The 24,736-nt window shown below is 36.6% G+C and overlaps 1 protein-coding gene across 1 annotated transcript in view; it reads right to left on the minus strand.

Annotated features, from left to right (window-relative positions):
- Positions 1-24,736, minus strand: part of Mrc1 (mannose receptor C-type 1) — an 84,867-nt gene that overhangs the window by 51,814 nt on the left and 8,317 nt on the right. Inside the window, exons 2-5 of the mRNA XM_027928606.2 lie at positions 20,141-20,542; positions 16,746-16,919; positions 12,429-12,593; positions 4,036-4,149 (exon numbers count right to left, since the gene is read on the minus strand). Of these exons, the coding sequence (XP_027784407.2) occupies positions 4,036-4,149; positions 12,429-12,593; positions 16,746-16,919; positions 20,141-20,542 (855 nt within the window). The remainder of the gene's footprint in view (positions 1-4,035; positions 4,150-12,428; positions 12,594-16,745; positions 16,920-20,140; positions 20,543-24,736) is intronic.

Below are 24,736 nucleotides of genomic sequence, written 5' to 3' on the forward strand. Positions count from 1 at the left end.
GTCTTTTGCTACACATTCACAAATAAATATTTACTGACTGCAAAGCAAAAGACATGATGGGTATCTATTCATTGCCTTGTTGTTGGATCATTCCAATCCCGAAAAATGTTGATTATAAAAGTATACTTCCTTGAAATAACTTTTTCTCTATCGTCCACTAATAAAGCCAGACTTAAATTTAAATAGTCATCACACTAGATCACATCATGTATCACAAAGCGGTACCTGTATATTAAACACTGTCAATACCTACTGAAAAACCAAGTCACGTTACCAGGGTAACTGTGAGAACCAGGCTAGAGAATGTGCACATAGGGAAACTTTCCTCAATGAGAGGGAGGAGACCGGAAAGAAAGATAGTGGAAAGGACAAAGGCAATGGGAGGGAGATCTGGAATGACAACACACTAAGCTCCCAGAATTAGGTCTCAGTTCCTTCCACTCAGCCCCCTGAAGAATAAGTTGAGGAGTTAACTCCTCATGCACTTCTTACTGTGAACTGATTAAAGATCCAGAGAGACGACACTGCTGAGCAGTGGTTCCATGTATTGCTACCTGCATTTCTCTGCTCTGAGTTCCTCTGCCGTTTGAATTTTAAACCAGGACTTCAAACACTAGCTACGTTTCACGCCTGAAGTCAGGGCCAAGGAGTGACGCTCTGCTAGTGATTTTACTCTGTGACCTTGGATGTACATATAACCTATGTATTCCTGAATTTCCCTTCCCTTCCTGCAAGATGGAAATCATGTTACCTGCTCCATAAAGTTTCAGCAGAAAATTTTCAAATACTACACAAAGAAAAAACAACTGTGAGTTATAAATATAAAGATGTTTTTAAAAGTCTGTTGAAACTCTGACTAAAATACCAGGGTAACTAAACTAACAAGCAAGTTGCCAGTACTAGAGAGAAACTTTCAAGAAACAATAATACACTTATTTGGTTAGTAATTTGTGTATTCAGTAGTAAATCACATTATACGTTGATTTGCCAAAACAATGCCACTGCCAACTTTAAGATATCAAACAGTGGTCTTTAATGCTTTAATAGTCATTACATATTTGAATTCATACTAATTCATCCTTTGTGTAAAACAATTTTTAAAAAGTAGATGTATTTTAACAAATGACCACTTGCTAAGTGCTCAATTGAAATGTTTGACTGAATGATTTATACAAAAGCAATTTATAGAATTCCACGAAGTTTCTAATTTTACTTTGAGAAATCTCTTGTGCTATTTCAGAAGGCGATGTAGTTCTGTACCTACTTTTCAGGAATTGGGACTAATGTTTTCCATTAATATTCTCCTTTCACACCCTCACCTTCACCAAAGTTAACCCCCAAATTCTCTCAATTGAACTCTTAGAATACAAGTGCTTAAAAATTTTAATCCTTACTTCCAAACTGAATAAAGAAAATGACCTGTTTTTACATTGTACAATAATTTAGCCACCAAGAGGAGAATAAATTCTAGTCCCTAACATATGATTATTATTGTCTAATGATCTATTGGAGCCCAACTAGTATTCTCCAGCATAATTTGACAGAATGAATAGGCAGATGAATGAAATCCTCACTCATAAAAAATACATCCCTTATAGTAATATTTACTTTCTGTATTCCAGAAGAAAATAAAAGTGATTTTCCACGTCAAGCTTAAAGCAACAGGACTGACGTATAGCTTAGCAATAGAGCATGCACTTAGCATGCATCAGGCCCCAGATTTGATACCCAGCACACACACACAGACACACACACACACACACACACACACATTAAAGCAACAGCCCTGCAGCCATCATGCACTGAAGGAATATATCCAAAATAGAATTTCAAAGTAAAATCTAATCAATCTAAACCAAAACATAAACTCTAAAACTTCTAGCATGTTTTAACATCTATATAATGGAATACTATTTTACCAAATTTCTTCTTTTTTTCTCTCTTTTTAAAAATACTAATCAATATAGAAAATAAAAGTTTAGTTTTTTTAAGCTAAACGAAAAAAAAGTTTTTTTCAGTGGCTTTAAAAGATGAAGTCTGAACATATCGAAGAACACACTGCCTTGATATTGTTCATAGTAGAAGTGATAAAGAAAGATGTGACCAATATGCTACTGTTTTCCTTTTCCACACCTATGGTAGACATTACTGATTGTTAGTTGCACTCTTTCCTGAGGAGCCAGGATTGGTACTGTAATGGGGTTGAAGGGATTGAAATCACACTCCATAGAGGTTCTCTAGCAGCTACTAACATTGAAACACAAAGGTGGACCAGGATAGGGAGATAGGATAAGGGCTTTAGAGAAGGGACAGAGGGAATGAGACCATGCCAACCTGAAAGGAGACTTCGGGCCTGGAGAACCTCCTGTCACTGCCCCTGAAAGCTTCAACCGCAATAGCTCTTCCTTAGTTTCCCCTACCCCTAGCTCAAACAACCGCCAACCACAAAATCTACCCCTACCTCAAGCACTTCCTTTTGTGCTAACCAATGCTCACCCCCACCCTTGTGCTAATAAAGGCTTAGAAATCACTTTTCCCGGATTTGTTGAAGAAGACAAAACAGAGTTGATTGGCCCCTTTCTGAATCCTATACCCCATCAATCACCTATAGGAACAGATCCAGCCCATAAAAACCCCAAGACAACAGATACCTGTCAGCAACCCTCTCTTGAGACATCCCCCCCCCCACCACCACTTCACGAGCTCTGCTTTCTTTCTATTTATGATAAATCTGGTTATTTTGTTCTCACCCTTGTGTCTGTGGATTTTATTCCTCAAATTCATAAGATCAAGAACCCATCCATCCACACTGTGTTACAACATCAGTTGGTGTTAGTGAATAATGCAAAAACTTTTTAGCATTACTTTTTTTGTTTTCTATGAACAGTGGCTTTGTACATACGACTTACCTTCAGGAATTAGTCTCCTCATCTGTTACTTGTATGTTATGACAATATAGAAATAATTAGTTCATACCATTTTATATCCTCTAGAAAATTAGAAAGCTATTGAAGTTTTTGTCTTTCCCTGACTCTAGTTTTCTGCAATCAAACTACAAATTGTCAAGAGAAGTGCTAATTAACGTTTATGCTAGTATGGAATATTGTGAGCTGTGACTGATGTTATATCTTTAATCCAATTGTACTACACTAAAAACAGCAGAAAATGATATCAATGTAGACTTTAAGGTCTTTGTATTAGTAACAGCAATATTGTAAATATTGCACAACTGAATTAATGAGAAATTAATTTGTCATCAGGATAATTTCAGTTCATTTAAATTCATAGTGTGCATATGTAAAAAACTGTAGGGTTATAGGGTGCCAGCTTCCTGGGATAAGAACTTGTCTTCCAGGATTATCCCCAATTAATAAAATAATAAATCCCCAATTAATAAAACCATAAATCTTTGACAATTGTATGTAACATTATGTGTTACATATTATAAACATAATTTGTGTTTAAGCACTTTCAGGTAATTTATGGATAAGCACTTTCAACTGCAATGTTAAAGAAAATTCCAAAAGGACAAAGATTCAAAAGTCAGACGTTCAAACAATCGAAACCACCTTGCCAAACTTTGTAAATATTTGGTGAGAAACACTTTCAGAGATGATGAGAAGAAGTGGATGCAAGAACATGTGTGTGTGTGTGTGTGTGTGTGTAGAGTAATAATATCTGTTACTGTCTTTAATAAATTATAGTTCAGACTAGCTATAAAATTTGCTTTTGAGTATAATACCTTAACAAATCAAGAATATGCCAAGAATTCATACTGTAAACAGAGACATGTATTAATTGGGAATAATCCTGGAAGACAAGTTCTTATCCCAGGAAGCTGGCAGTCTATAACCTTTCAGTTCTAGGATATTCAAATCTAGCTGGTAGATAGCCAACCAGGGTGAGAAATGGACTATGATCAATGAAGTCTCCCAGTTCTTCTCTTTGAGATCTTCATGTGAGATGAAAAGATCTTAACAGCATCCTGGTGAATTCAACTTGGATTAATTCAACCACAGACAGGCTTAGCCTTACCTGGTAACCAGTTCAAATATCGGAATGGACTGCCACCACTCCACTGCCAACCAGTGGTGAAACTCAGACTGTTAAGCCCAATCCAGAGTCCTGAAGTCAAGGAACTGGTTAGTCCTGTACAACAAGAAGCAAAACCAAAAATAAAACAGATACTCAGAAAACACTGAAGTTCAATTCAGAAGTAAGTGCTTGAATCAAAATGTAAGAGAAATAATAAATATCAAGCCTGACATTTCTCCTTTGTTTCTACTAGTAATCAAAAGCAAGTAGAACTACTACTGCACTGAAAGAGAAAGAAATTGAGGCCAAGGGAGCATAGGCGAGCTAGTAAGACTCTAGCTAAGGTTTCAACCCAGATCTGACCATGACAAACCCATCCTCCTATCTACTACATGCTTCCTCAAGGATATTATGAATGTGCTTCTTACTTTGATATAACTTAACTGTCTTTAACTGTCATCAAATAATGACATTTTACTCCATTTGAGATTAAAAGTAAGATTGTTTCATATAAAAGCCAAAATTCTCTATGACTCAAAAATTTCAATGAACATTTTAAGCTACCATGTTCATGAGTCATTATCTCAACCTCAGAAAGTTCTTATCATTTCAGAACTTACTTTAAGAATTTTATATTTTTATAAGTCAATTTTTCTTCTTTATTAAAATGAAGGATTCAATTCAAGGCACTAAATGTTTGTTACTCTAAACTCTTTACTTAGGCAGATAATAAATCATAATTACAATGTTTAAAACTCTGTTCAATCCTCAGCCTACTGTGGAAGTTAAAAAACAAGACAAAACACAGAAGCAACATGGTTCTCCCAGTGTGAAAAACTAACCATTATTACCTTTATCTTTTTAAGAACCATAGATACGAATTCCCAGTTCTCTTTAAATTCTTTTAGTTGATTAAAAACAAATTTTTTAAAAACACTGTACTTTGTGGTAATAAAAATACCAATCTAAATATGTATGTGTATGTGTGTATGTGTGTGTGTATGTATGTGGTGTGTGTGTGTGTGTGTGTGTGTGTGTGTGTATATATATATATATATATATATATATATATATATATATATATTTATATAAATGTAACTGAGCAAGTTTTTTGGATATACTCCCCAGTCTTTCAGTGCTAAGAGTTACCAATTATGAAGCACTTATAATAATTAAATCAGATTAGGCCCAAATTTCCTTAATAAGACTTCTATAGCACAAGAATTAAAATCAAGAATTAATAAATGGGATGGATTCAAACTAAAAAGCTTCTTTTCAGCAAAATAAACAATCGGTGAGGTGAATAGAAAGTCTACAGCTTAGGAGCAAATTTTTACCATTTGCACATCAGACAGAGCACAATCTCTAGGGTATATAAAGAACTCAAAAAGCTAAACACCAAGAACAAAAACAAAACAAATAACCCAATCAATAAATGGGCCAAGAAACTGAAAAGACACTTCTCAGAAGGTGATATACAATCAGTCAACAAATATGTGAAAAAATGTTCAACATCTCTAGCAATTAGAGAAATGCAAATCAAAACTACTCTAAGATTTCATCTCACTCCAGTCAGAATGGCAGCTATCAATAATACAAACAACAATAAGTGTTGGTGAGGATGTGGGGAAAAGATACACTCATTGCTGGTGGGACTGCAAAATGGTGCAGCCAATTTGGAAAGCAGTTTGGAGATTCCTTGGAAAACTGGGAATGGAACCACCATTTGACCCAGCTATCCCACTCCTCAGTCTATACCCAAAGGACTTAAAAACAGCATACTACTGAGTTGGAACTGTAGCTCAGTAATAGAGCGCATGCCTCGCATCTGTAAGGCACTGGGTTAGATCCTCAGCACCACATATAAATAAATAAAATTAAGTCATTGTGTTCATCTACAACTAAAAGAAAAAAACAGCATACTACAGTGACACCGCCACATCAATGTTTATAGCAGCACAATTCACAATAGCTAAACTGTGGAACCAAACTAGATGCCCTTCAGAAGATGAATGGATAAAGAAAATGTGGTATATATATACACAATGGAATATTACTCAGCAATAAAAGAGAATAATATCATGGTATTTGCAGGTAAATGGATGGAGTTGGAGAATATAATGCTAAGTGAAGTTAGCCAATCCCAAAAACTCAAATGACAAGTGTTTTCTCTGATATAAGGAGGATGATTCATAGTGGGTTTGGGAAGTGGAGCATGGGAAGATTAGATGAACTCTAGATAGGGCATAGGGGTGGGAGGGGAAGGGAAGGGCACGGGGGTAGAAAAGAGGGTGGAATGAGATGGACATCATTACCCTAAGTACATGTATGAAGACATGAATGGTGTAAATATACTTTGTATACAACCAGAGATATGAAAAATTGTGCTTTATATGTGTAATATGAACTGCAATGCATTCTGCTGTCATATATAACAAATTAGAATAAAAAAATTTTAAAAGTAATTAAATGACTGTATTTGCTCATTTAATCCTCATAAAATTTTTGTTTGTTTGTTTGGTTGGTTGGTTGGTTGGTTGATTGGTTGGTTGGTTTGGTTTTTTGGAACAGGGAATCAAAGCCAGAACTTCACATATGCAAGGCAAGAGCTTTGCCACTGAACTACATCCTGGAACTGGAACTGGAAATTTGAACCATGGCACCAAAGTTCAGAATCCATAATTCTAAGTCATTAAATTTTTACCAATTTTTCATGAGCTTGTAGAGACACACAGTCCTGTCATATGTTGACATGGGTGAGGAGCACTGGATCTCAATGTCAAAAGTCATCTCACATCTTTAACACCCCAGTTCTGTAAGACTGCAGTGCGCAAACAGAGAACTACTTGAGGATACTGATAGGTTGAAACTGATGAAGTAAGCTGAGGCTTAATAAACTGAACCGACCTCAATACTGGATGCTTGTCCTGGAAAGTAAACCCTACTATGATTACTTTAAATAAAGCAATAAAAGAAAAATGGGATATAATTAAATACTGACATGCAAAATCAGTGGGAATTAATTAAAATCCACTTATTTTTATCAAGCATTCTAGGAAAAAAAAGTTGAAGAACTAGCACAGTGTTATTTAATGTGGAAGTTACCTAGTTCAATTCTTTTGCTTTATGCATGAGAAGAGAGAGTCTGAGCAACTTGAGAGTAATGCAGAGGATTAGCAGATCAGGATGGGAACACAAGGTTCAATTTAATTTTCCCAGTGGATTTAATCCTTACTGAAATTAAATTTGCCTGTAAGTTATTATTACAATACCTTTTTGAGATAATTTTAAATTGTAGAGCACCTTTAAGCAAAGAATGAACTAAGCAGATATTTCTAATACACGTTTTAGCTTCCAAAACAATAGCTCACTGCCAGGACTCACTCCTGTCACCTGTGAAGACTCAGCCTTGGATTTTCAAGGTTAGAATTGTACCACGAAATCCGGAGATATGTATTATAAAGTTTTGCCAAGGAAATGACATTATCAAAAAAGGAAATATTTGTTTAGTCTTAAATCTGTGGGATAAACACTATTAAGAATGACTATATTCATTTTTTAAAAAATGAATTAGTCCATATTAAAATCATTTTATAATCATTCATGTCACCAATTACTTCCTTTTATCATTTTTAAATATTTTTTTAGTTGTCGATAGAACTTTATTTTATTTATTTACTTATATGTGGTGCTGAGAATCAAACCCAGTGCCTCACACATTCCAGGCAAGTGCTCTATTACCATTTAACCACAACATCAGCCCACTTCCTTTTATCTTAATAATATGACAATTATTTTGAGTACTAAATTGGTATTTGTGTTCCTTTAGGAGAAAGAAATCAACTGGAGTACTGTCCCTCCTCATTACGAATAAAGTGCCAAGAAGAGACACCTGTTTACCAGACTGTACCTTAGAAATATTCTGAGATCAGTATAATATTGATAATATTCTTCATATTAATAATTACTCTACTAATTACTGTTGAACATTGGATAATTTTTAACAAATTATTTAAAGTTGTATTAATTTGAATAATATTCATCTCTATACTGGCGGAAGGGTAACCCTAAAAGAAATACTACATAGCTATTCCCAAAACCAACTACTCTGGGATTTTACAAATTTTTCAGCTAAGAAAAGAAGCATAATTAAATTCTCAAGAGTAAATAATTCATTAATTAAAGAAGCATGAAAGTATATTTTGTCTGAGATTCCTTATGTAAATTCCTCTTTGGTGTGATGAGAAATGACTACAACTGTTTACAGCAAGTATCTATCCTTTGACCTTCCTTTTTAGTTGTAGGTATTTCTAAGTTTGTCTTGAATAATTAATTAATACTTTTAAAAATAGAGCCTGATGTATTGTGTTTAATAAATGTGGTTCCTATTAACATTATTATTACTACTAATAGCTACATTTTGAATTAAACTAAGCAAAAGATGTGATTTAGAAACAAAATTCAAATCTTGGGTTAAATGATCACTTAAAGGCCTGGAATTACAGCCAGTGGTAGAGCACTTGCCAAGGATGCACAGAGCCCTGAATTTAATCCCCAGCACCAGGCAGATATACACAGACAAAATCACTTAAAGCACGAAAGCATCATCCACATTTTTTTTTCTAATGTGCATTTGTTATTTCATAGAGGAGCAGACCAAATATTTTAGTATTGCTAGACAAAGCACCAATTTCACATGCTAAATTTATTTTTAAAATAAATTCTTCTGCACGTATTGTCTGAAATGGTGATAACCCTGCTTTTGAACTCAGTTATGATAGAACATGTATTCACATCCAGTACTACACTTTTTTTTTTCATTTCGATATATAGGTCCATTTTTGTTTTCTAGGTAGTCCCAAAGGAAACTGGTAAAAACATTCAGAACAACAAACCAAATTTCGCTTCCTCTATCTCATTTCAGTTCTGTAAACCCTAAGCCTGCACAGACATAGTTATAAATCTGATTCAGGAATTGAAGATTAATAGAGTTGTCCCAACATTTTTCAGGGCAAAAACAGAAGTGAGATAGTGAAGTGGCTGAGGGTGATGTTGCCAAGGAGCTTCTGGGCAGAAACTTTGGGTCCTGAAGACTATGAAATCAGATCTCCAGTTTGCAATGTCTTTGCTGGAGCAAGGAGAGGTCAGGTGTAAATTAAGGGTTTCTAGGAGAGCTCTGGGGAATACCGGAAACCTGTCAATTCTGTTATACACAGGAAGGGTGAAATGGAAGACTGAGATGAATTCCAGTTCAACTATTTTCTGAACCAGGGGCATTAAGCAAATTTCCTAATGTCTCTCTGCTTGTTTGTGACGCTGTTTGTGGGGATAATAATGTTTATTTATAAAGTTGGTGTGGACTTTATTTCTGGCTCACACCAGCTGATCAATAAGTGACAGCGAATTTAATGTCAGAATTATCACGTTGGCTTACTCATTTTTAAAAATAGTATTTATTTCTCAAAAATCCTCACTTAAATAAACCTCATTTTAAAAGTATAATAATTTGTGGGTTCATTTTTATGGCATAGTTCTCCAAATAGAGAGTATCACAAACACCTCTGCACACCATTATTTCCTAGATTCTTCTTCATATATCCCAATTAATATTGACTGCTGAGAATATCATTCTTTCAGAAAAAAAGGAATGCCTTCCCTCTATTTTATTAAATTTTTTATACCTTAATTTTACTTATTTTTTAAATGAGGATCAAACCCAGTGCCTCACATATGCTAAGCAAGTGCTCTACCACTGAGCCACAACCCCAACCTCTCTCTATTTTTTACATTTCCTCTTAGACATTATTTTCTGATTGATTGATATTTGTTACTTAGAAAGGCATGAAGTACTCAAATCTCATTAGAAAAGTCACTCTTATTCAGGTTCTGCTGACTAAAATTCCATACCCTTGGATAAAGATTCAAATAAGCATCTGAAGTCAACCCAGCCCTGGATCTCTTGGAGCTTGTTGGCTCCGCTGGTGGGCACACTGGTGGTGCTTATTGACCAGGGAAGCATTTCCTGTCTTTCCAGTCTGATAGCAGAGTCCAGGGACCAGGATATGAGTCTAGCTGGGCAGAGATGCTGTCCACTCCTATCATCCCTTCCTTCTCTGGAATTGGTGAAAAGAATAAAAAGTGAACCATGCTCCATCCCTTGACTTTCAGAAAGCCAGAAAACAAGTAAAAATTGTAGAGGACGAGAAAACGCAACCTGCAAATACCAAAAATAGAATACACACCAAATGAAACCATTTCAATCCTGACTCCCATTTCTCCAACATATGCAAACGTGCAGGTAACTCCAGCATCCTCTTGAATCTCCTTTTTCTATTTCTTCATCATCTACATGAATTTACATTGATCTCTGTCCATGCCTTCTTCTCTTTCTCCCTTCTTTACTCATGGTTGTAAATATTAATTGCTCTGATCCTTTGTCCCAATATTGGAAAGGCACCAAAGACCAACACAAAATAGAACAATTGAGCAGACCAAAGCGGAATCCTATCTCTAGGTTCATGAATGCACACAGTGAGGTCATATTGCTTTTCTATCTACACTCTGTTTAATAATAGCTTAGAGGAGAAATGGGTTCCAGCTGATGAAAGATGTCATCCAAAAACAGTTGGAAAAAGAAAAGCATTAGGAAATGAAGCAAGCCTGAAAGTCTGATTGCAGAGTCTGTGCCCTTGGTCCCTCCCCTTTGCTGTCTGGATATAGCATGTGCTGATACAATATTTCACCAGGTGTGATCCCTCAACTAGCTGCTCCTGAATCACCTGGGTGGTGGATTAAATGCAGATTCCTGGGCCAGATACTGGTCTGGAATCTCAGGGATCTAGGTCTGACTAACAACTTCACTCTAGCAAAATTCCCAGATCATAAATAACCAACTTCACTTTTAAGAATCACTGCACTTACTGTCTTCTTGTCTCATTGTCCAAACATTAGGTAGAATTTCAAAATAAAATTATTTTATTTTGCTGAATCAGCAAACATTCATGGAAACTCTCCCTGGAAGTTTCTGTGTGAATTTGCTTGGGGCAGGGTGTACATCTTCATAGGATGTTCCTCTTTTCAGATATTTGCCCCCCTAATCCAGTCTGCACACAGATTTCAGATCCCTTCCTCCAAGGCCTGTGCTAGCATTTGAACCTGTTCATTCATTTTCTTTTTAATGTCTGTCTTACCCCTTAGACTTAATGTCAACAGGACAGGGTTGGCTTTAGTGTCCCCAGAACCTAACACAAAGCCTGACACAGAGGTACCTGATATCTTATGAAATGAATAAATAAGTAAAATAATAATAATAACAATAACAGATTAATGTATTTATACTCTTGGGGGAAGTAGGGCACATAACTGTTAATAAGGTGGGACATGGATAAGAGAAATGCAAAGGGAAATGGACAGAACTGCATTGCAACTATATAAGATTTTGCAAATTCCAGGTTTTAAAAAAATGGGATAGGAAAAAATGCACAGGTGAGAAGTATGGGACATGTATGTCACCCAGAAGCAATACAAGACTTTTCTTTTGTAAAGATGACAAAATGGGCTGGGTGCAGTGGATTATGCAGCCTACAATCCCAGCTGCTCTGGAGGCTGAGGCAGGAGGATGGCAAGTTCAAAGTCAGCCTCAGCAAAAGCCAGGCACTAAACAACTCTGTGAGACCCTGTCTCTAAATAAAATACAATATAGGGCTGGAGATTTGGCTCAGTGGTCGAGTGCCCCTGAGTTCAATCCCTGGTAACCCCCGCAAAAAAGATGATAAAATGCATGAAGGGGAAGAGCAGTAGATGGATACATGATAGCCTATGAATCAGGCAAAGGTTGCTTTAGTAACTATTTGATAGGAAATGAGAAGCTATTAAGGGTGTTTGAAACAGGGTAGTCACAGGATAGGAGATATATTAATCTAATAGCAGCATTAGAGCAAACTGGCATGCAGGGACTCTGGAGGCAGACAATTGAAGGTGGATTTGCTCCCATACTTATTTGTGGCCCTAGTCTCTCTATTTTGACTTCAGGTTAGACCTGAATAATGATTATTTAACCAGAATGGTCCACGGCTTTGTGTCCAAGAATGACATCACCCATTGATTGTGGCATCCTTGACTCTGAGCCAGATTAATCCTCAGAATCTTTCTTAGCATACTCTCTAGAGTCACAACCAATAAAACAAAGTTGGCCTATGAAATAAGACCTATTTGCCATTCCTGGCTTTGTCATCAGAGTGTAAATTTGTCATATCCTCTGAATTATCTGCCCAGGGACCACTCATATCCTGATGTTTATGATCATATGTGCTGAGTACTTTTAAGTTCAGTTTATGTAGAAATAAAATAATTATGACTTGACTTACAACTTTGTTTTCTTTTCATGTCATTACCTGTCAGGTATGTTTGCTCATGAATCTCTGTGACACTCAGGAGCTCAGCATTCTGTTGTTGACAGCTCTTCCTTGCCTGGTGCCAAGTCAAAGCAGATTTGGAGTTTATCTGGTAAAGAACGTTGGTCAACGGATCTTTGGTCCATAAGTTTGCACTGCCCTCAACTGCAAAAGAAGTCAGACAGAATTTGCTGCAATGGACATGGAAACATTTCCAGCGAACAATATTTTTTAGCCTGTTCTATTCGCCGGATTGCCTGAAGCATTATCTTTTTATTTCTTTTCTTTCTTTTTATTTCATCTTCTTTCCCCTATTGATAAATCCAGTTGGATTTTCTTCACTTCTGAAATGAAGAGTGGGTATTTCACGAAACAATCACATCCAATCCCTTCCAGGAGCCTAAAGAAAGAAAAGGAGGCATCCCTTCTGTATTCTCCTGCTGGGTCATGGGTCATCAGATGAGCTAGAAGTGGGGCAAATAAAAAGATCAGACACAAGCCCAAGTTTCTCAATCTACAAAAAGGTTGAAGTAGGGGAGGGGAAATAAATATATGTCTTCTCTCTGCAAGTAGGTGCTTTGCCACATTCCAGTTTGGTCCTTATCAGAATAAATAGCCTCCAAGGGGAAGATCATGGACTCCCACAGGCGATTCATCTGTGTCCCAAGGGCTGCCAGTCTCTAGTAGATTGACCTCAGTTAAATTGCTATTGGAGCCTCATTTTCTCAGTGCTAGAATATTTTCCATCTAGGTGAAGCTCTTAGCAGTAGTAGGTACTGATTATTAGCTTTTCTTCCCTCAGAGTAAAAAATACATATATTATTTTAGCTTATCTTTTTCTTTGCTTATTGTATGATTCCCAAAGTACTATACTCTATGAAAGGCCAATGAGATAAGTATTATTTTAGCCTTTTGCACATAAGATATTTGGGAAGTTAGTTAACAAACGGAATATTTTTGTATGTTTGATGTTATGAAAACTTCCCTTTTCTCTTCCATAATATAAAATTCTGCCTATAAGCCATGTAAAATAATAATCTCATTTATTTGTAAGGAACAGGTAAAGGATTATGTGACTTCTCAAACTTTCTGAGAAGTACTCCGCTTGCTAAGATACGAGGCTGTTTTCCTTAGGCACTGAGCCTCCACCTTGATTCTTAACTCTGAATCTGTTTTGCTTTTGTGTCTGATGAGGAAAAAAACTGCAGACGTTTCTGTCATACACACACCACACCCTGTGATGTGAGATGTGCAGTCCCATGGCACATCAAAGAGGAAGAAAAATATGTTCTAATTTAATGCAGACAACAACATAGAAATTTCTATGGTTTTGTGTGTATGTGGTGCTGCAGACCAAACCCAGGGTCTCACACATGCTAAGTGGGCACTCTACCACTAAGCTATGCACCCTATAAAATAACTGTAGTGTTCATATGTTTACATAATACATTATGTGTTTTATAATACATTAATATTTAATACTTGTGTATTTACATTAATATTTAGTATTTACATTATATGCTTATATGATACATTATATATTTATACAATCCGTTAATAAGTAATGTGTTTATATAATGTTAAACTTCAATTACAATGATCTGAGGCCTTATAAGTTTAATGTCCACATAAGTGAGATCATCCAGATGAAACCAATTCGGGGTTTGTTTGAAAATGAAGATGTTTTAAACAAATATTTTTAGAAATTTGGGGAGGGTTGTTTATAATCTAATAATAAATAGATAATCAAGAAGGATTTTTTTCTTGCGTAAGAGTTGAAGAAAATGGATATAAATGACCAATAAAGGAAGCGCAATTGACTCTTCATTTAAAGAAGGTATATTTTTTCATTTTAAAATTAAGGAATTAAAATGTTGTCTCTCAATTGATGTCTAGGTTTGCTGGCTGGGCAGATATTCCCAAAGAGTTCAAATTCCCACAGAAAGCTACAGAGAATTGAGAGAATGAGTCTTTTCCTTTTCCTATTCTCATGGAGGGAGACATTACAATAAACAATGTAAAAGACAATGAAAAACATATATTTAGTGTCACTAGGTCAATAACTGGTACCTCATTTTCCTGTATTGAACCTGCTTATTTTAGGCTAATATAAAATAAAGTCCTGTTCTGAAAGGAATATAAAGTGAAATAGAGTTTGACATTACAAAACCCCTTAAGACATGAAATTTATATATTGGGCTTTAAATTTTTAATACATATTGAAATCAACCAATTTTTAAAAAACATTTTGTTTTTTTAGTTATAGTTGCACACAATACCTTTATTTTATTTTTATGTAGTGCTGAGGATCGAACCCAGCGCCCCGCACATGCTAGGCAGGCGCTCTACCACTGAGCCAGAACCCCAGTCCCCAATTTTTTATCTTCTACCATTATTTCACATTTAACAGGGAAAATATATCATTTGACCTTGAAGATATAAGTTAGAAGAAACAAGATTAAAACTTTTTTTCTAATGAATTTACTCAGGATCTCCCTCCAATACATATCCAAGGATAGCTAAGGCTGTAAGTCTTCTTTGTGATTAGTGAATTATCATTTATCTCCACATTCTAGTCATTAAATCACATGTTGATACAATAGCTCCTTTTTGAACACCACAGAAGTGAAGGATGCTATAGTCAGACCTGTGCAATAACAGATTTAGAAAATATCATTCCAACTAAGTCCTCAATCACTGAAAAATGAGTACTGCTTTCTTAAAAAAAAAAAAAGTTCAATTTTTTCCAGACATGTATTAGACATCTATAAACTTTTAATGGGTATTAAATCTCTAAACACTGATAGAAAAGAGACAAATTCTATCTATGAGATGGAAGGTTGCTACCCTTGTGGACATTCACCCAGAAAAGCTACACATAGAGACAATTATAACAATCTATGAGGCTAAGAAATCAAATTTACTTTTTTTTTTCTTTGATACCAGGAATTAAACCCAGGGGCACTTAAGCCCTGAGCTATATTCATGGTCTTTTTTTTTTTTAAAGACAGAGTCTCACTAAATTGCTTAGGGCCTCGCTAAATTGCTGAGGTTGGCCTTGAACTTGTGAGTGTCCAAGCCACTAAGATGTGTGCCCGCATGCCTGGCTCAAATTTGCTTTTAATGGGATGATTAGGGGCTATAGATCCAAACAAATAAGTGAGGAAAACTCTAAGATGTCTCTTTTAATTTAACAAATAAAGATATTTTTGAAAACTGTGATGTTTTATAATAACGTTTGGCATAAAGTAATTACATGTGGATTTATGGTCACAAAAGTTTAGTAGTAAGTGATGCTATTTCAAGTCAGGGGCTGCACTCCCACCCTGAACCACCTTGGATGCTCTTCCTCACCCCCACCTCTTTACAAGGCAGCAGGAGAAAGTTCTGGGGCATGCCAGGAAACTGCAGCTGCTCTGATCTAGTCTAAAATAGGAGGTAAGAGAGGTCAGGGGTCAGAAATTTAGGAAGTTGGCAGCAGGAAGGATGTATGTGATGGGAAAAGTAGAGCAAAGAACCCATCCTCTTCCCTTTCCTCAGCCCCAGCTCCCCTCCCAACGCTGATGCACTTTTCCACCTACTTAAAACCTGCTACACTGCTTCTTTACAGATTTGCAAGCATGGAAAGAGCACCAAGAATCCATATGTTCTGGCAGTTTGCCACCAATAAAATACAGTGCCACTTATTTTGCAATTACCGCAAGGACAACTAATCTTTCATTTTAAAAAGATCTTCAAGCATATAATTTACCCATTCCCATTGATGCATAGCTATGTTAAATTAAATGATACCCTCTTTAAGTTAAGCGATCATTTTCTCTGTGAGGAGCCCCTTTCACTACGCTGACACAAAATGCAGAAATCCCGCCTCCCAGTTCCAACAAAACACATCATTTAAATTCTGTGTTTGATCTAAGGTTTGGTGAAGGTAAAGCATATGTGGGTTGGGGGAAGGGTATGCCTACCTCCAGTGTTAAGTATACAGTCTTAGAAATAATTGAGAGTTGGTAAAAGTTAAGGGGTCATCTAATGCAGGGTATGTTGGGACAATGGTGGAATCTTCCTTAGCAACATCTAAATACACATAAAAAGCCCCAAGGATGAGAGTCAGATCTGTTTTTGTCTTCGGCCCATATGAACCATTTTCTCCATTACAAAACAGGAGCAATGATGCGTGGAAAGGGTCTGGGTAGAATGCAATGAGATAAAAATGTGAAATAACTTTGGGGGGAAATGCTGTAGGGAAACAAAAGGTTTTATCCCTATGTTGCAATACTGACTATGCCAAACTTTCTTTGATAATAAACAGTTACTTACATTTCAAAGGACAGAATCCAAAGAGCTTATCGGTGTCATAGTCTGTGGTGGTTCCACACCAGAGCCATCCATCTGACCTCCCGGCACTCGTGCAATCTGCGTACCACTTGTTTTCAAACTTGAATGGAAATGCACAGGTGGCGCCATTTGCATTGCCCAGCAGCGTGTACAAAGCTAGGGAAACATGGATTGGCACTTAAAATGTGAGTGATACTTCTTAATATTGACTTTTCAGTAAGAAGCACAGGAAGGAATTCGTCTTACTCTTCTCTTCATACTTGACGTATCCACAGGGGGTAATCTTTTTTTTTTTGGTGGGTGCAGGGTTCCAACTTTCCCTTCTTCCCCAGTTTTTGGCTGGGTACCCACAGCAGTCTGTACTTAGTACCATGTCTTTTCCACTGCCTTTTGAAACACATTTTCCTCCTCCCCCTTACAAGGTAGTAGTGGTCAGTTCTTTTGATGCCAGCATTAACTTCTGCATTTCCTCAAAACAGAAGAGAGGCCATCCTTCCTCTTGGTTGGAATCACAACATTATTGAATCTTTAGATAGGAAATAACTTTAAAGCTGTGTAGCCCAAAACACACAAGCAACACTTAAATCTCCTCCAATCACTTCCTGTCCGACCAGTCCCCACTAAGTCTCTCCACAGTGATTATGAGGAAGGATAAGAATCTGGACCTAGTTCTCTAATCCACATCAAGAAAGAAACTCAGACCTATTCAGTATCTATAATCGAACCTGATACTTTCTGAATTCAAACAGATTAGGTGGGAAGCTCAGGATTTAACTAGAAAAGAACATTGAAACAAATGCAGAATCATGGTTGATTATGGCTTGGCTTAAGACAACGGATTAGAAAAGTTCACACCTATCTCCACCCACAACCAAACAACTCAATGCTGAATTCATCAGGATCTCCAAGGTCTCTGTGTTTGAAGGAATCCCCACTTTGAGAGATAACAACCATCTACATTGAAGTATTTGACCTTTTGCCACTGGTTGACATTCAGAATTTATTTTAGGTAAGAATACTTTCCTTAACAGATTCCATAACTTGAAAAAGTTTTCAAAGACATTTGAGCATTTAGATAATAAAAAGTTTATAAAGCATATGGCTCATATTAAGGGTATAATAAATGTCAGGCCCCCTTTTTTTCTTTTCTTTTACTTATACTTATTCCAGCAAGTTCTATTTTTAATTAACTCAAAATTAATTGTTTATCAATTAGCTAGTTGCTAATAATTTCAAAACACTATTCTAGCTTTAGTTTTCCTAAGTTACAGGACTAGTCTTCCAAATCATAAATTACCTAGGGATGTCCTAGATTCAGAAAGAATCATGCCAACTCTTAGTCACTGTTCCATTCTATAAAGAAAATCCATTAAGACCACCTCAAGGCAAGGTGTACTATTTTTTAAGTTTGTTGAAAAATTTCCTTGCTGGATTTATAGATGCCAACAATAAATGTCTCTTTCAAGACTAAGTTGGCTTATTGGACAATTACTGAGGCATTCTGTACACCAGGCATTGATGAGGCCACAAGAACCAGGCTCCACCCCAGTCACCTCATTAAAGAATCCTAAAATTGCTCTTATTATTCTCCAAACTCCCAGATAACCTAAGTCCATCCGGGTCTACAATTCTGATTCTATTATTCTAAAATAATCCCTAGTCTCAGCCAGTCCCCCCAACTATAAATTGTCTTCAGTTCTAATGTATAGTCTTGTTAATGGACTTCCAGGTCACTCTGAGGGGCTAGACCCTCTAGCAGGATGACTGTTTTGATAGATCATTAGAGAGTATGTGATCAATGGACCATTTGCATCAGAATCACCCAGGTCTTTATAGAAATAATTCAAAAGTTTCCTGGGCCCTTGCCCTTATATACTAATGCAGAATCTGACTGGGAAAGGAAGCTTGGGATCTGCATTGTTAACCAACTTCCCAAATAATTTCTTAAAACATATTAATGTAAGAGGACCTCTCTCCTAAACCCTATGGATATTTTTCTTGAAGTAAAGGGAGAAAAGATGAGAGGGGAGTATGCTACTGTATTTTACAATAAAATGTCTGATGATGTCTTAGCACTGATTTTCAAATTGAATCCTCAATTAACACAGTAGTCTCTTCTGTGGAATTTGACCCTCTTAAATTTGATTCTTCCTTGTGCTGCCCTTTAATTTTCTATGGGGTTTGTCCTGGAGGGCTGTGTTGCTTAGGTTGCCTCTCTTAAAATTTCTAAATCTACATCATGGCCAATCAGTGCTATGGAATAGCTTTTTCTCTGAGCTCTACTTTCACCATCCCTCAATTATACTCTCCTCTCCTTTTTATCTGGACAGAAAATGGAAAGCTGAGAAATTATCTTCTCACAAAGAACAGAATTTATTCTATGCTCTGTCTTGGCTGTGATAAGTTACATTCAACTCATCTTAGCCATCCCAGTAACAAAGTAATTTTGAAAATAACTGTCTCTTGTTCCCAAGGACATGTTCCTTCTCTGACCTTGAGGTTGTTCTAGATAACTCTTCACAGTAACCAAGTATCTAAATGAAATGGGGTTATAACATCAACTAACTCAAGAAACCAGCCTTTGCAAAAGGTTTCAAGTTCTTTGTATTGTTTTGTTTCTGTGCAACTATCAGAGAATAAAATTTAGCCAAGATAAGGGAAGACAAAATACTCCGATCTTACTTATTCTTCAAAAGTTCAAGAAACCAACTACAAAAAATGTTCCCACCTTACTCCTGCTACCACTTTCTGAGTTAACTAAATGTGTTGCCTGTTAATTTATAAGTAAGTCCTCAGTTTTTTCAATCTGTATATCATAGTATCTAAATAACCAAAGGATGACAAAATGAATTGGAAACATTTAGGAATCCAAACTGTCAAGTAATTCACCAAAATTTCATTTTAGGCAATCTAAATTTGTGAAGAACATTGTTCTGAGGAATCTCTGGGAATAACTTACATAAAAGGAAAAGGAAAGTTTGGTTAGAAGTTTTCATCACTACAGCCTTATAATATTGAATAGGAGGTTTGGGATCAAAGCTTATAGTGAAAATTGTTTTCTAAAAACCGTACCCCATTGTTTTAAAATATATGTAATTTAGAGAAATTCAAAAGAAATGCTTTCCGATTAATTACAAATAGCGTAAGTATTACTCTCCTCTCCTCTTTATCTGGACAGAAAATGGAAAGCTGAGAATTTATTTCACATTTAATCACTATCATGTTCTTCAAAAACATAGAATAATTCAAAACATAAAGAAAGTGATCAATTAATATTTCTACTACAGACCATACAATAACAGGTTCATTTGCTTCGATTCCAACTAAGAAGATGAAAGAAATTGAACACAAAGATTAAAAAATTCCAAGTCTCTTACCTTCATAACCTCTAGAGCATAGATGATCTGGGGTTCCATAGATCTTCCATCTGCTCCATAAACCAGATCCCTTGTAAAGCATAATATTCTTTTCTTGTCTATTGCCGTAGTTGAAAAACAAATCTTCATCCTTGATCCCAAAAAGTGTGTCATTTTTGCACTCCCATTTCTGAAGTTGGCTTTTCGAGTCACAGGCAAATAGAGTGACAGGAACCCAATCCGTTTTGGATGGCACCCCCAAGCATAATTTAAAAGCAACACTCATAACCTGGGATTCGGATACCCATCGGAACTTCTGTGATTCAGCATTCGGGTTGCATACTGCAGTTTGGACTGCACTGGGATTTATTGCTTCCACACAGCGCTTGTGATCCTCATTGTAGATTAAAAACTGCCTAGTGTCTGTCAACAAGAAGAAGGAAAGCATTTGTGAGTGAATCCACAGAAAGAAGACAATATTTTAGGTCCAAAGCTCCCAATAAAGATTCATGATGACAGGAAAAGTCCTGAAGGTCATCATACCCTGAGCCAGCTTGTTTTCTCCCTGGGCTTCCAGGAAGGCAGAGGGACGGATGAGCCTGAAGGGTCCCCCAGAGTTAGCACCTGTAGCTGGTGTCCTCAAGATGGCCTGATCATTATCAGGGGCCTTAGGAAAAGGCTCTCCTTAAATGCTCAGGAATGGCAGTGGAGGGAACATGAAGGGCAGACAACAGAAAAATTAATACAAATCTGAGAAAAGAAAATGTGCATAATCAAATATGATAAGCTTTAAAATTGATACATATATGACCTAAACCAGGATTTTTAAGTGTGACACATCCTAACTATTTTTGAAGCATATATATATATATATATATATATATATATATATATATATATATATATATTTTCTAGTGATAGCATTAGGAGCTTTTTAATTTTAAAAAATATTTTATTTTACAAATCATATAAAATCAAATATATAATTTTGTTCTCCAAATTTTTGAAGTGTTTTTCTTGGTAGTCCAGGTCACGCTAACACAACAATTTTTTTTTGTTTTATTTTGTTTTTATTATTATTTTTTCTCTCCCCATGATAGGTCACTAAAAGATTTAGTATCTAGAGCGTCTGTATTGTTAACTTACATTTTAATGTCTATACCTTTTTATATCAAAAAGATACAAAAATATATTTAATTATTATTTGTGACCTTTTCAATAAAAGATTCATTTGAGACAATATTTTACATCAGTAAGTTTAACAATGTAGTTTGTGCTGATAATTTGAAACTGATGATTTAAAGAAATGTGTATAGAAAGCTTTTACTTATAGCACATAGCTGCTAGCTAGCAAAACAGGACTTCCTCTTGTTAAAAAAAGGAAAGAAAAAAATATCTGGTAAGCATATTTTTTTCTTTTAAATCAAAATTGAATTCATGTCAAGATTTTTCTTTTTAAATAATGTACAAATGAAAAGAAATCAATACAAATTAAACACTTCTTTGAAGTCTTCCAAAATGGCTTCTATTGATTTTTGCATGGTACTTTCAAAATGAGCTGGTAGTTTGGGCAGATTTTTGAGAGTCTGGATAAAGGAGCTCACTGTTTTTAATCTAATCATCCCAGTGAAATAAAACAAAGATTAGTACCACTAGATCGTCCTCTGTTTTCACAAGCCACACCACATTGACTAGGGTCAACTGTCCAGTGAGGTAAGCACCACCTGCACTCCAAAATCTTTCAAAGGATCTGGATCTTTGGACTTAAAGCTTATGATGAACCTCAGTCTCAAGAGATCAGGCACATTCCTCCATCTGCTCTTGCCCACACTTGCTGGAGACCTCTTGTCTGTGTACGACCTGGGATCCTAATTCTGTGCTACTTAGAACTGCTGCCTGAGTTCCTCAGCTCTTCCTCATGGTTTTTTAGAATACCTGCTTCTGTTGGTGTCTGTGGAGACATGCATCAGCGGAACCTGCCATATCTGACCAAATCTCACCCCACAACCTCCAGACCAGCAGAACTCCTGCCCATGCTTCATCTCATTTTCTTGCTGCCCACGCCCTCATGTGACTTCCTGCCTTGGCCATAAAATTAAAAATTGAATAACATGGTGCCTTGTTCAAAATAAAAAAATTGGACATAGGAAAATATAAACCTCCTTTTTGAAAAAGTTACTATGGTCATTTACCACACACAAATGCAAATTTGGTCTCTCCCAGTCTACAAAGGTAATTGTTATGGTTTAGATATGAGGTGTCCCCCAAAGCTCATGTGTGAGACGATGCAAGATTGTTCAGAAGTGAAATAATTAGATTATGCAAATTGTAACCTGATCACTGGATTAGTCCACTGATATGGATTAACTGGGTGGTAACTGTATGCAGGTGGGTTGTGGCTGGAGGAAGTAGGTTACTAGGGTTTGATGTTTATATTTTGTTCTTGGTGAACAGGGCTCTCTCTCTCTCTCTCTCTCTCTCTCTGCTCCCTAGCTGCCATGTCCTGAGCTGCTTTCCTCTGCCACACCCTTCCCCATGATGTTCTCCTTCATCTCAGGCCCAGAGTTATGAAGTCAGCTGACCATGGACTGAACCTCTGAAACAAGAGCCAAAGTAAACTTTTCCTCTAAGTTGCTCTTGTCAGGTCTTTGGGCCACAGCAATGCAAAGCTGAATAAATCAGTAATGAATTCTGAAACTTACTTTGATTCATTTTGACTAGTCCCTCTGCCATTTTCCTATCTGAACTTGTCTTTGACTTCTCAGATGGCTTTGCTCAGTAATATCTCATTGTTAATAATAAATATATCTTCCATTTCATAGTTCAGCCATTTTTATTATGTTGTTGCAAACATTTATTAACCGGACAAATTTGGTCAGCAATCCAAACACTAATAAACTGGCCACACTTGGTCAGCAATCCAAGTGGTAAACAGCCACATAAGGTTAGGTGCATACAAGTCAATGCATGACTAGTGTTTCTGAAAGAGATTTACACTTATTTGACTTTTATTTTATTTTATTTTGGTATCAGGGATTGAACCCAGTGGTGCTTAATCATTGAGCCACATCCCCAGCCCTTTTTCTTTTTAATTTTGACACAGGGTCTAGCTAAATTGCTTAGGGCCTCACTAAATTGCTGAGACTGGCTTTGAACTTGCAATTCTCCTGCCTCAGTCTTCTGAGCTGCTGGGTGCTTAATTTTTATCTGTAGCTTCAACTTAATTCTATTTTAACTATGGTCGTATTTAATGAATAAAAATCCAATATATCTTTTCTTAATAGCACCACTAGACACCCAGATTCATAAACCAAAAACCCTAGGGTTCAACCCAGATTTTCACTTTTCCCTCTTGTTCCAGGACAATAACTGAATCTATTAATGGTAACTCAAAATACGGCTCGACGGCTAATTGTCTATATCAACTTGGTGGGGTCATGGTAATCAGATATTGGATCAAACACCAATCTGAATTTTGCTGTGAGATCTTCTTCTAAGATCATCATTTTAATCAAGAGATTTTTAGTAAATTAGATCACCCTCCATAATGTGGGTGGACTACATCCAATGATAATGAAGACCTTAAGAGAAAACAAACCAAAGAAATTCCTTGAGGAAGAGGGATTTCTACCTCTATATTGCCTTTGGAGTCTGCTACAGTTTGGATCTTGAACGGTCTCTAAAGGCCCATGAGTTAAAGATTTGATCTGCAGGGTGTTACTTCTGGGAGATAGCAAATGCTTTAGGAGGTAGGGCCTTATGGGTGCTCCTTAGGTCACTGGGAATGTTCTCTTAAAGGTCCCTTCCCCTCTCTCTTTTATGCTCCCTGGCCATGAAGTGAGAGCTTTTGCTTTGCAGGGCACTCCCACCATGATGTGCTGCCTCAACACAGGCCCAAAACAATGAATAATTGTAGGTTGGAACTTCCAAAACTGTGAGCTAAAATAAACCTTCTCTTTATAAGTTGATTATCTCAAGTACTTTGCTTTAGTCATGGAAAGCTGACTAAAACATATAAGCTCTTTTCTGAGTTTCTAGCCTGTCGATTTTGGATTTTTTGGCATCCAAAACTGTATGTGCCATTTCCTCAAATAAGCCTGCTGCATGCCCTTCTCTCTCTCTCTCTCTCTCTCTCTCACACACACACACACACACACACACACACACACACACACACACGCTATTCCTCTGCCAAACCCTGACTCTAATACATAAGCCTTCATCCATTCTCTTCTCTCCAACTTCATGGTCACCAACCTACACCAAGCTACCATGGTCTTGCTACACTCTTACCATTTCTTTGGAATGGAATCATCAAGGAAGATAACACCTGAACTCCCTGTTTCCTTAAAGGATGTGGGCCTGACTTGGTCCCTGAGTCCATATTGCAAAACCTACCCCCATGAAATGGTTGAATCCACTGAACCATATAAAAGATATATATATAATGGTGAGATTAACTGTTATATATTCATATATGCACAATATGCAATATGATTTGGCCAGTGGTATTCCCCAGTATTTCCCTTTTCCTTCCCTCCTCCCTCCCCTTGGTCTCCTTCCTCTATCTACCTTTGATTTCCGAGAGATTTCCATCCTCCTGCCACCTGCCATGTT

The sequence above is a fragment of the Marmota flaviventris genome, chromosome 12 (assembly GCF_047511675.1).
Source record: "Marmota flaviventris isolate mMarFla1 chromosome 12, mMarFla1.hap1, whole genome shotgun sequence".
NCBI classification, from domain to species: Eukaryota; Metazoa; Chordata; class Mammalia; order Rodentia; family Sciuridae; genus Marmota; species Marmota flaviventris.